Genomic DNA, 12,710 nt, shown 5'->3' with positions numbered 1-12,710 from the left:
AAACTGCTAGGGGAGGAAGAGACTGCAGTCAAAGGGCTTCTTGTAGAGGTGTCAGATCTGGGGGCTGCGGGATGGAACAGGGGGCACCACTGCAAATCTTAACCACCTTCCCTTCCTCACATTTCACTCCCCGCCTGCCTCGGAGTGGCTCAGCCAGGCCCTGTGGCAGGCAGGCTCCTTCTCTCTATTGTGAAAATCCGTCTGGGGTTTTAGCCGGAGTCTCCAAACGATCATTAAAAAGCTGCTGAAAGCAAACGGTCAGGACCTGCTGAGGTACTCGCCACCGGTTCTGGCTGCTTCCCCCATAAGCAGTGCCTCCCCCTTTCTCCCCAGACTGGGGTTCGTCTCTGCGCTGGGGAGCGGCAGACTGCTGCACTGTGCTCAGCAGACCTCAAAACATCTCTGCATCTCAAAGCGATTAAGCCCAAAAAGGCTGGAGCAGCCTGCAGGCACAGCGCCGGCACACTGTGATGCGTTGTCTATTGTTGCTCTCAGAAGCCTCAGCAAAACTTGTGTACATCTTGCTTAGATCCACACATACTGAAAAACCGCAGATGAACAAGCCAAGATTAATTCCACACTGAAAAACAGAATGAATGTCTTCTTCATGTCTGAGGGAGAGGGAAGTTGACCAGAATATAAAGCACAAGAGAACGAGGCAGAGAATGGGCACACAGGTGAGAAAGTGTCCACAGGAGGGGGGGATTAGTGGAGAGGTGTGAAAAGCTAAAATCTGTAAATGAAATCTAAATTTCTTAATGCACCCAACACTCGTGAACCCAACAGTGAACAGCTGAGACCTCTGTCGTACAGTCTTATCATCCGAGTTTGGTTATGGCGAGCTCTACAACTTTATCAACAGTTTATACTGTGTTTCTGACTACACATTACAGGCACTCATGAAGTAAATGTTTAAATTATATACGCTGCTGTGCAAAAATCAGACTGGAGCCAGTCAGGAGTTGTCAAATATGTATGTTATGAACATCATTTACTCAAAGCCTCCACTAATGTTTTCTATTATAACTTGAACTTTTACTACTCATACAACTTAGATTGCACGAAAAGAAACCAAACTTAAAATATATCAATACAGAATTAATATTCATTTGAAACTTCACATTCTTTTTAATCAGAGCTCCTGAAAGTAAAATACAGATGAAAAGACAAAGGGAATCACTGTAACAGTTACTCCACAGCATCTTCCCAATAATTCTCACAGAGGGAAAGCTGCATATTTTGCATTGTTCCTGCTCCATATTTTATTGCACAGCAGTACTGTATACACATCTCCGCTCTGCCTTGTACCCTGTGCTATTAAGCTCTGGCTTCAGATAATGCCATCATGGTTTACCGATAAACAGATGCACAGCTGGGCAGTGTGCTGCAGCTCTGGGTGCCCCTGAAACTCTTTGTTTGCAGTTCCAGCAGCCTTTACACCTACTACAAGGCAGCAGTTACACTAGACATTCAGGATCGTTTATGTCAAGAACCACACATCATGGACTATAGCAATATAGGCTCGGAGGAACATTTTGCAGAGGCATATAAGAAATTCTGTTATTTAAAAATCTGCCTAATATTACTTTGAACAAAAACCCTATTATCAATATTCTTTACTAGTCCCGATAAGAATTTTAACTAGCCTCACAAGAGAAGCCTGAAATGACACCAAAAAAAAGAGAAAAGCTTTTTTAAATTATCTGTACAGAAGCAAGAGCAGTCTGTTTTCAGAGGAACATAACATCACTTGAATTCTCAGATATAAAGTACCTTATTGATGACTAGCAAAGACGCATTGCAACCAAAAACATTTCATATCCAAACAGATTTAAGGTTTATTCCGAGTAGACTGGGGTAGCCCAATATTTTCCAACTAGAAAAAACAAACACTCCACTAGGGAGCAAGTCCCAGTTCAAACCCCCTTATGCTCCGACTCCAAAAATGTTAACCATTTCCAGAGACGCTCCCCAGCTAGCAGATTCTAGAATACCTCTGTACTGTTGGATACTAGTTCTACAGAATACAAAATACAATCAATCAATCTGAAGAGCAGTTTATTGGCAGCAACCGAAAAATCTAGAAAAAAAATGAACTAACCCACCAGCTCAAGCTCTGGGATAGTTTTGGAACTGCTGTTCCAAAAGACCTCACTTGGTGCTAGAACAGATTCAAAACCTAATGGAGCAAACATAATCAAAACTAAACCGTAAATCAATAACTCACTCATGGAAAACCATGTCATTCCTGGGGCCCTGGAAAAACCCAGGTTTTGCAGCTTCTATTAAAGACATCTCTCTTTTTACAAATAAATTCTAACTTGCTGCCTAGAGATTTTTTCTTTGACTCCGTGCTTCTGGTAGGGATGAATAGGTTTTTGTGGAAGAGGTCAAAAAACACATTGAGATCAATGTGGCTGGTGTTTTGTTAGCACTAATTGCTAAAACACAGCAATTTGCAGAGACACAGATAGATCCAATTTCCATCCCTCCGCTTGTAGATCTGCAAGAGGAGGCCCATCCCAATGGCCTGGACACGCCCATGGGCTCCGCACACTTGGTTTTCCACTGCAGGCCAAACCCCTGTGCTCATCCAGCAAAACTATCCTGGCGGTTTACCCCAGAGCTGGGAGAACACCTTCATTCTCAACAGAAGCATTCTAACGACTAAGAGAAAAAACGGAACATTTCAATTTAAACAACATATATCCTGTCTAAAAATACTTGGTTAACAAGCAGACCTGTTTATCAATAACATCTTACCGAATCTAGTCAGCTATGTTAACATCTGTATTTTCAAAAAGAGTCCAAATCAAAGAGTCGACTGGAGGTGTTGTCTCTTTTCCGTAACTTTCCAAGTCCCTTGCTCAGAGGCCACAGACTCCACACGCCGCTGAAGCTGTAAAAAAAAAAAAAACAAGAGGCGGCCATTCGGCTCACTAGCTTGTTCGTGAATAGCGAAGACGTTCCTTGAAAGGCTCCAGGGTATCAGCTTTGACAACATGGTGTAACAGCTTGTTCCAGACTCCCACACAAGCAGCCCGGACAGAGTGGAGGAACTGGGAAACTGCACAGTTCAGAGCAGCTTGCGGATCCAGCTCTACAACTTCGCTATTGTAGTCCTTCAGTCTGACGGAATAACTGCTAATAGCACTGGATATCATTTTAGAACCAGCCATAAAAATGCAGCCAAATTTAAAATGAAAACAATAATCTGGCTAAAGCAAAAACAAATCCTGGAGCCTCTGTGCCAAAAGAAACTCAGAGCGGGGATGTGCTGGTTGAGCAACAGAGTCAGAGAAGTGTTAAACATCACCAGAGGACTGGTTGTATAAAAACTCCCTCATTATCAAGCGTGTTCAGCCTCTCAGAGGGTTCTCACTGAGAGGTGTTCCGATTCCCAAAGATGGCAGCTTCGCACCATTGGCTCCCCAGCCAAGCACAGACGCCAAGTGTCAGAACCTTTCCTCTTGAACCGAGCTGGGGTTCTACTACAACAACAACACGCCAGCAGGAGGGAAACTAGCCCGTGTCACGACGGTCTAAGCCCAGCTCGCATTCCCTGCGAGTCGGTGAACAATCCATCTCTTGGTGAATTCTACTTCACAATGATGAGAAGAGCTGACATTTAACATTTGCGCAGCCTTGAAATCCCTAAAAAACGAACGGGATATTTTAAGATGCTTCTCCTTCGCGATCAGGTCCCGAAGGCCGTGTGGCCTTTGAGCACAAGGGTTGGAAGGCCGCAGGGAGCTGGGAAGAGGCATGCGGAGCTGAGGAACTAACAGGCAGTCTGGCTTGGAGACAGTCTGAGAAGCAGAGGGACTTAGTTTACTGAACTGAGAAGCAGGGTGGTTTGGGTTTAAGGGCTGTTTAACTACCAGTAGATCCCTTTAAATCACACATTTTGGCCCTGCTGACAAAGGAGATTAAAGCAATAAGCTAAAAAGCCCTAACACTAATCCAGTGCCACAGTCAACAGAAGCTGGTGTTTAATAAAAAAAAGCTTCTTTCAACACCACACTCCCCTGCAACCCTGTAGCCATCTCCATACTTTCACAGATAGTCTCTGCCTACATCGTTTGTCACTCTTATGGTTTTCAAACCTCCTACATAAAATAAACTCCCGTTGATTCTGAAAAGGGAAAAAAAGAAGATGCTTCTGCTGTGCTGGAGTGTGCCAGAGCCCTTTGAAGTGCAGCCAGAGCGTGTCATTAATACGATTCCTAAATTACTTTCTGCAGGCTTTGATCTGCAAACCGCTGTCACTTAAAGGTACCAGAGTGCAGGGGGCATGTGGCAGCGGCAGGGGCTCTGCAGAGCAGCCCCTGGGATGATCAACAAGGAACTGCATTCACAAACCGCAGGGGAGACATGTTGCAGCAAATCGCACTCGACCCCTTCTGTCATCGCGTCCGTTATTGGCGACTCCCTTATCGCGCTACACTGGCTGCACGATGACTATCATGTTGCGTCTTACATTTACACACGAGCACCCTCCCGGCTCATAACAAATTATTGCGAACATTAAGTCTTAAGCCGCATTAAGCTCTTTCACAGCAGTTTAATCACCGGGAACGGGCTCAGTTTCACCTGAGAGCAAGAGAGACAGACCTCTGCATACCCACCTGCACTAGGGGGTGAAGGAAGTTTCAAAATGCTGCCTGTAACTGCGCCAGCACGTCACCCCGGCTCTCTGACACACTACAGCCTCTGCTTACAAGAGCTACAACCGCCCCCTAACTAGCACCTTGTGCAGGAGGAGGTGTTCTTAGCTCATCAAGCTTGCCTTTCAGATTTTCTTAATACTGTGAATAAAAGAAAATTAATGTCTTTCATGTTTTTGTTTGAAAATTTTACCTCTTTTAAAAATAGCAGCCCATTGAATTTCCGATCAGAACTTCAGTGTATGTCAGTCAACGGCACATTCAGAACGAACCCTTTGATCTTCTGAGTACATCATGTTAAATTCCACACGATCTCATTTGGAAATCGCTGCACATGTCTTGGCAAGGTGTTGGAAGCTGGGCCTTGTACTGCTTTCAGTTACCATGATGCACAAATTATGGTGCGTGTAATGCTTTTACAGTCTTTTTAAGTCTTAATTTTCACATAGAAAAGAGTATGCAGAGAAATGAAAATTATTTTTCTCTTCTGCACAGATAGTTTCACTGACATGGCCTTTAAGCTTAAAATGTAAATTACAGAGAACTGTGCATAGATTAAATATTTAAAAATTACCAACTGAAGAAAAAGGTCATTAGAGTATCCGTCATGGCACTGGGAGCTGTACTGAAAGGAACAGCAGGCTACCACTGCAGACAGATCAAGGAACTAAAGTACTGACCAAATACCATTGTGTTATTCTGCAACTTACAACCACAGCACTCAGTAAGATTTCAGAGGTTTTGATTAATGAAATGTTCAAGGATTAATAATACTAACGCTAAAAGAATTACACATTGTCCTGATCTCCAGCCCGATATTTAGTTACGCACTGCCCTCCTGTGGGCTCTTCTGGAAGGACATCCTACAGATCAATACACCTTGCAGAACAACACGTCACAAGTACACATTAAAAACTGAAATGTGAATGTTCTAGATTACCAATAAGATTTAGCAATAAGAAAAAAAACTCACCTTTATTTCTTTGATGCAGCATTTAAGCTTGCAAACATCCTGGCACACATCTCCTTGCACTCTGCCACATAACCCTTGTGGCAACTACAAAAGAGTTTACAGATATATGAACATCAATCTCTTCTTGATGCGTGTCCATACAAACAAACCCTGAGATAGAAAAAGCAAAAGCCAACCTTTCCAGCTTCTTCAAGAGGTCTTTGATGTCTGTGTCCAAGGGTTTTTTCTCCTGTGCCATCATGAGGCAGTTTCTGGCCTTTCTGTATTCTCCCATCTCCATGTAGGCCTAGATAAACACACACACACAAAAAAAAGATTTGCCACACAAGCCACAACTATCTCAATCTACCACAGCATAATTCCGATGGTTGTGGCATTATCATCAAATATCACCGGAGCCACCGCACCGCCCGGATGGGAGACATATAGGGAAAACCAGGCTGCTGGTGTAAGAATTACTGGTAACCTAATAGATGGTGCTCTTCCCTCTGGACCAGAGTTTTTAAACCAATAGCCCACTTATGGTGAACATAATTCTGACAGATGTTCTGTTTTCTGTTTTGACGGCATTGCTTGCGATATTCGGCCTGATTTTACATTTGGCCAGATGTATTTGCCCCCCCCACCACCGACACCAACTGGCTGGGGAGCAAGGTTGCTGGTGCAAAAAAGACTATTGCACTTTGCACAATGGGTCAACTGTGCAAAGGATTCTGGTACTCTTAGTGACGAAAGATGTATCCGGAGGGAGGGGAGGAAAGGGGCTTGTGTGGGCGCAGTACCAGCACCCCCCTGGGGTGGCAGCACTGCTCAGGCAGAGGGGGGTCGGGAGGGACCCTCACCTGCCCGCAGCGGAAGAGAGCCTTGGCGTTGTGGGGGCTGATCTCCAAGGCCTTCTGCCCGTAATCCAGGGCCTTGGCTGGGCGCTCCAGGCGCAGCTGCGTGAGGGACAGGTTGAGGAGGATGGGCAGCTGCAGGGCTTCCATGCTGCGCTTCTCTTCATCGCCCATTGGCTGGCGGTCCCCCAGCACAGCGATCCCCTGGAGGGCACAGGCAGGGCCAGAGAATAAGATCAATGGGCAGCCACACAATCTCATGCAATCAGCTAGAGCTGCGTGGCCTGATTTACACTGGATTTCTGGGAGTTGGAAATTAAAGCAGAAGAACAGCAACTATAAGACATTTATCACACACATCAACCTGTGTTTTAGGGGGGTTCCATATCAAAATGCTAAATGTTTAAAAAAACTAAATTATCACAAAGCTCTCTGCCTTTCACTGTATATGCTCAACAGCACTGCCCACTCCAGAGGAGCAGACTGAGATTGTTGGACACTGACTGAAGCCTGTGCTCGGTTTCACAAATGTGTCTGGTCTGCCTTCAACAGACCTGTAGACACTTATGGGATGGGGTCAGTTTTTCCAAAATGACATTTTTATTTTAAGGAGCTTCTGAAATTGGAAACGAAACCTTGTAGAAAAAGTCCTGTGTAGCTGAATGAGAAACAGTTACCAAAACGATCGCCGAGGGTGGGAGTTTCCCCAGATAGCATTAAAAATCATATATCCTAATTGCAATCATTCCACAATACATTGGTCACTAATTGAAAAACCAATTGGCTATTTAGCTCACATAATGCATGCATTTTTTATCTTTTCTTCTGAAGTAATCAACTGCGCACACGGGCATGTGTATAAAGTATTGTGTGAAGCTCTTGATTAACACCCAGTAACTACTACTCCCTTCTTCAATTAGGCTTTGAGAGCCTCTCCCTCTGCATCACCATCATGCTGGTCTCACTGTACTTTTGTGAATGCGACTTTCATTTAATCTTATCGAGGGTTTCCTTCATACTTGCACCGCAATGCAACTCGCCCTGGATAAAGGCAGCTGCGATGCAATTAATATAAAGAATCACTAATAAGAGTTTATCAGAAAGCTGGCCTGCCACAAAGATCTCGAGAGCTTGCAGACGGCCGCCGAGACGCTCCTTGCCTTTTTGTAGTGCTCCTTGGCCTCCTCGTAGCGGCCTTGCCCGAAGCAGCGGTTGCCGAAGGTGCGCTCCGTGTCAACCACGCCGAGCGCCGTGGACAGCGGGACTGTGCGCTGCTGCTCCTGGGAAGACAAGCAGAACAGCATGATGGGGAAAAGAGGAAAACTGCTTTGCAGCCAAATCTCACTCCCCGTCAACAGCTCTGCTGCCTCTGGTAATAATAATAAACTATTTTTCATAGCGCTTTTCAAAAGGCAGCATCTCCTCTTAACAAGACCTTTCACTTCAGACATACAGGATCTGACCCAAGTGCGTTATGTTTTCACCCAGTACAAACATGACCACGGTGCCCCCAGGCCACACCCAAGGCAGCGGGAAAACGCACAGCCCTTCTCACAGGCCGTTACCAGAGTCAGGTCGAAAAAGCTGTCGACTTCAGCCGTGTCCAGGAAGTCGAGGAGGTGCACCTCGAACAGGACGGTGGCAGCGGGAGGGATGAGCGGAGGGCAGCCCATCGCCCCGTACGCGTAGTCGGGCAGGAACAGGAAACGCGCAAACTCGCCCTTGCGCATGGTCAGCAAGCCCACCTCCAGGCCCACCAGCGTCACCTCTGGGGAACAGGGAGAAGAAGCCTTAAAGAGTAAGGCAGGGGGAGAGGGAGGCAGTGGTGCAGTTGCTTTTACCAAAATGTATTCAGAGGGCTTGTTATTGCATTGCCAACTAAATAACTTAAAATCATGTGCAACCTCAACTTGCTGTGGAACTAGACAGAGAGTGATGATGATGATGAATGACCGAAGGGGTGTGCCCTTTACTAACTACTTACTCCTGGGGAGTGGTAACAGGCTGAGCAGGACAGACCACACTTCCCTTTCGAACCCTAATCTCTGCAACAGTCTCCAGCTCCCCCAGGCCAGCGTGGAGGTATAATCCCCCAGCATGCCCTGGTTCTGCCCCAGGTCTCCTCCAGTGGGCCGTGCCCAGTACACCCCATACACCTCCAGCAGGGGGCACCTCACCAGGTGCCTGAACCACCTCAACCTGGTAACAACTGGACTCCAAGCTCCTCCCAGAGCCAGTACTGTGCAAAAAGATCTACTGCACCCCGTAACCCCATTCTCCTTTATCAATAGTCGCACAAGCCTGTAAGGCCTTCATGACGCTGTATTCCCGACACCTGGCGCAGAACCCACCTCTTCCCAGCCTCATCAGGCGAGGGTGCTTCAAATAGGAGTTGCTTTCAAACGGAGAGTCGGAGTATTCCAGAAAGCCTGCGTAACGAACTGGAAAAATACATCGTCTCAGAAGTGCATACAGTTATCTGCTGTGCAAAATCAAGCCGCTGAATTAAGTGTTTATTCTCAAAAAAAGAATAAAACAAAGCTACATAGAGAGTGTGTCATTCAGGGGGAGATCACCAGAACCCCCGCCTGGCTTCAGTGTCCAGTCAAAGCTCAGTGGCACTGACCACCACACTTGTGTGTGAAACATTGTTATGAAAATATAAAAATTATAAAATGTCTTCAATATATTGTAATGGAAGCAATACATGTTTTTTTTCTTTACAGATTAACGTAAGGTATGATGTAAAATTGGACACTAAAAACAGACTTTTTTTTACTTTGTCCAACTGCAAAAACACGCTAATTATTTCTTGGTTCTGTAAAGCAGAAAAGCATCCGCTTGCCATTTCACAGGGCCCACCTTCCCTGCACAGCACAGGACGTGGCACTGAGCCGAGATGCAAAGAAACGGCCGGCTGTTCTAGACCGGGCCGTCATAAATAGGCAAATAAAACTTCTATTTTATCTTGGAGGAGTACCAAGCTAAGCTCGCCACAGCTAATCAGCTCTGAATTCCTTAGAAGGCAGCGGAACCACAAGCTCACTACTTTAAAAAAGGGGACTGGCAGACTGACATTTCTTGGAAATACACTAAAAAAGCCTGAGGTAAATAAAAAGTCATCCCAGACCGTTAAGATAAAGATGTTTGCTAGTGAGACCAAGGAGAACGCGACTGGCTCTGCAAGCTGGGAGTCTGTTGCTGATATTCCACGTGAGGATTTCCATGCTGCCGTTTCTAACCACCAGCACTGGGCTGTAGCCTTCATGCAGCTTTCTCCAATCTGATCTGTGATTTCTCCTTTGTTAAAGGCAATCAAGAAATCAGTATTAAGAATACCCACCCTAAGAAGCAATCTGTTCTTTATCAAAACAACTGAGGAAGTGCTGTTCAGGATGCTTCTACACTGGATTTTTATTCCCCACCCCACTATCCAATCCTAATGGGACACAACCTTTCCTCACATGAACCGGACCCGAGCGCAGCAGTATTCCCATCAAGCGTCTGATCCTCACGACTCCCAAATACAGTCCGACGCCCACACTGGAGCGCCGGGGAATCAAGCCCGCATCGCTAGCAACACCCCAGCGTCAGGGATCCCCACAGTCCAGCCAGAGCTCCATTTAAAAGCATCAAGACTGGTGCACTCTTGCCCACTCTTTGCTCTCTTCACTTACACGAGACGGACGCGTTCTCTGGGACCAGCTGGCCAACTCCAGGGTGGATCACTTCCTTCAGGATCCCTCCATCACCCACCAGGGCCTGCATGCGCCGCGCCAGGCGCCGATACGGGCTCTGCACACACAGACAGGCTGCATGTCATCAGCAGGGCACACAGGAGCCCAGCCAGGTGTACGGTCACCAGATACACCAGCAAACCCCTCCCAGTGCTTAATCGGACCCGGGGGGGGGGTTAGAGCAGGGGTCAGGGGGTCTTCTGGCTGCTATCCCAGTGGAGACCTTAAAAACCACTTGTGGACGTTCTGAAGCCAAGGTACACCAGTGGTCAAATGTGGGACTGCTGAACAGGAGCACAGACAGGAAGCGACAGGTCTCTGCCACACCTGGTCAAGCGCAAACAGCCTGCTGCCCAGCCCAGCCCATGCACACGGGACCTCTACTTATTAGTACCCCCTCGGCCAGGATACTCTTCAATGGTCAGTATCCACATCCATCGGTTTTAATCTGCATGATTATGTAAGCGGTTGGGATAAGACGTCTGGACGGCGATGGCAACACCGCAGTGGCGTGAATACTGTAGTATACTGCCCTCCGAAGAAATGAAATAAAGTATGATCTAGGGATTGAATCAAGAAAAGCGCCTGGCCTCAAAGTTTAGCGAAACAAAAACCTCTTGTCAGTTTAGCCAAGGTACATTAAATTGCGATAATAATAAAAAAATAATAATACTACAAACTGAACACATCGAGCACAACAGACTCAGTCACGGGCAGGTTAAAGGCAGACTGGGACAAGACAGCATTTCGAAATTAAAAAGCGTTACCAATATACGTAAATACTAACAGAAAGCGGGGTTTGCAGGAAAGTCAATAAAAGACTCACCTGCGACTCCGAATTTCTTTGCTGCTCCTCCGGGTTTAAAAACTGCTGGACCCTGGCTGACAGCCCGTTGGTCGACATATCCATCAAATTAATCACCCCACCGTTAAAAATGCGATTCTAATATTTTATCTTCTTGGGCACTAAAAACCGCCGGTCCGCTCCGCAGCTTCCCGCCCACAGGCCTGAGGCTGAGCCGAGCCGAGAGGAGAGAGGGCCGGCCTCAATAATGACCACAACAACAATCCCAAAGACTGTCAGAATTCAGATTCAGAACATCAATATCATATCATTAATCACGCTTGTTAGATGAGTGCTTTGGTGATACCCTCAGTCCTAAATTAAATGTGCGACTCGGTGTAAAACAAGTATGTACAACCTGCGACTTAAATTATCGGTCACCCTCAGTCATCGGATTTCTGAAGACTTTGAAAAAAATTGTTTTGGCCACTGAAGTACGTGATTTGTTCAATTAGGGAGCTGATGGATCATTTGAAATGAAAACACCAACACCTGTCTGGAGCTCGCAGGACACAGCTGGACAGTCCTACCTGACTGACCACGACACCACGATGTGTTCAAGACTTTGCAAATTGCTGATTTAAGGGAGAGCTGCTGGACTGTGCCTGTCCAGGAACACGGTACGAACAGACGCTTTGAAACCTTAGCCTGGGGGCAGGCAGGAGTGTGGCCTTCCGTCCGGATTTGTGTCCAATAGGAAATCTCGAAACAAATGCAAATCCCAAAACGCAACTTCTTTCAAGATATCTAGTTACAATAAAGTATTTAATACCAATCTTTAAAATTTTACGTTAGTGTTTTTTTTTGTCAATTATTTGAGAACACAACTTGCCAGATAATCGAACTTCCAATGCTGCATATTACCGGAGTAATGTGTCCTATACCAATAAATTACTCTGTGACCTTTACAAACGCAGAGCGTCGCCAGTATATTTACGTTTGGTGTTGTGGTGGGCGAACGGCAAGAAACTCCTTAGTCTTATTGCAAATATGTCCGTTGTTCCCTTTCAAAACGTACTGTAGTATTTTATTTCACTTGAAGCTAGAAAAAAAGCAACATTGCACTTGAGTACTTTAGATAAGTAATTTGCGAAATTGCCTTAAGTCTCGTTTTGGTTATGTAATACCAAAAATAAAAAATAAGAAATTCACAGAAATGCGGGCAGGACACACGTGAGTGGTGTAGTCTGCTGGTCACCTGTAGCTGCCCCTACCTGCCTGACCAGGGCTGCTGACCTTTGTACACCAATCTGCCTCTTCCTTTGAAAATCGCTTGACTTATTATTCGCTGATGTAGATGGGTACTTGACAATGTTCAATGTTTAGTAAGCAAAGCCCTTTCAGTTCTGTGTCTTAGGACCTGTATGTGCTGTAATTGTTTTCTGTTTTAGGTTTAGAGCTTATTTGATTCCACCTGTATTGTCTGTGTTTTGCTTCATACATCTGTGAGAGAGCTTGTTTTGTTTCTAGAAGCTACTAGATCTGAGGATCTCTCCCAGCTATTTCTTGAATGAAGCCAGGAAATCAGTTTCAGGAACATGACAGGTAGCTTGTTCCACACTCCCGCCACCTGTTGTGTAGTGGAAGTATGGCCTCCCTGTCAATGGACCCCCACAGACAGACTCTTTCTGTCCTTCAGACATTATTGTAAAA

General features: G+C 45.8%; 1 protein-coding gene across 1 annotated transcript; it reads right to left on the bottom strand.

The window, feature by feature from the left end:
* Nucleotides 1–2,041: 2,041 nt before the first annotated feature.
* On the bottom strand, nucleotides 2,042–11,811 carry fkbp6 (FKBP prolyl isomerase 6). Its single transcript, XM_006640934.3, has 9 exons — nucleotides 11,040–11,811; nucleotides 10,154–10,271; nucleotides 8,828–8,917; nucleotides 8,042–8,244; nucleotides 7,637–7,756; nucleotides 6,483–6,680; nucleotides 5,817–5,926; nucleotides 5,641–5,724; nucleotides 2,042–2,899 (listed from the first exon to the last, which is right to left on the bottom strand). The coding sequence occupies exons 1-8, from the start codon at nucleotides 11,121–11,123 to the stop codon at nucleotides 5,643–5,645; spliced, it is 1,005 nt and encodes a 334-aa protein (XP_006640997.2). The 5' UTR covers nucleotides 11,124–11,811; the 3' UTR covers nucleotides 2,042–2,899; nucleotides 5,641–5,642.
* Between the last annotated feature and the right edge of the window lie 899 nt (nucleotides 11,812–12,710).

Source organism: Lepisosteus oculatus, chromosome 26 (assembly GCF_040954835.1).
Source record: "Lepisosteus oculatus isolate fLepOcu1 chromosome 26, fLepOcu1.hap2, whole genome shotgun sequence".
Classification (NCBI taxonomy): Eukaryota; Metazoa; Chordata; class Actinopteri; order Semionotiformes; family Lepisosteidae; genus Lepisosteus; species Lepisosteus oculatus.
This window is presented reverse-complemented; position numbering and strand designations above follow the sequence as displayed.

Excerpts from the sequence above, each read along its gene's own strand:
- fkbp6 (XM_006640934.3), bottom strand. The coding sequence starts at position 11,123 with ATGGATATGTCGACCAACGGGCTGTCAGCCAGGGTCCAGCAGTTTTTA. Across the intron at positions 10,272-11,039 it reads AAAGAAATTCGGAGTCGCAG|AGCCCGTATCGGCGCCTGGC; the intron begins GTGAGTCTTTTA and ends CTGTGTGTGCAG. Across the intron at positions 8,918-10,153 it reads AGAGAACGCGTCCGTCTCGT|TTCGTTACGCAGGCTTTCTG; the intron begins GTAAGTGAAGAG and ends GTATTTTTCCAG.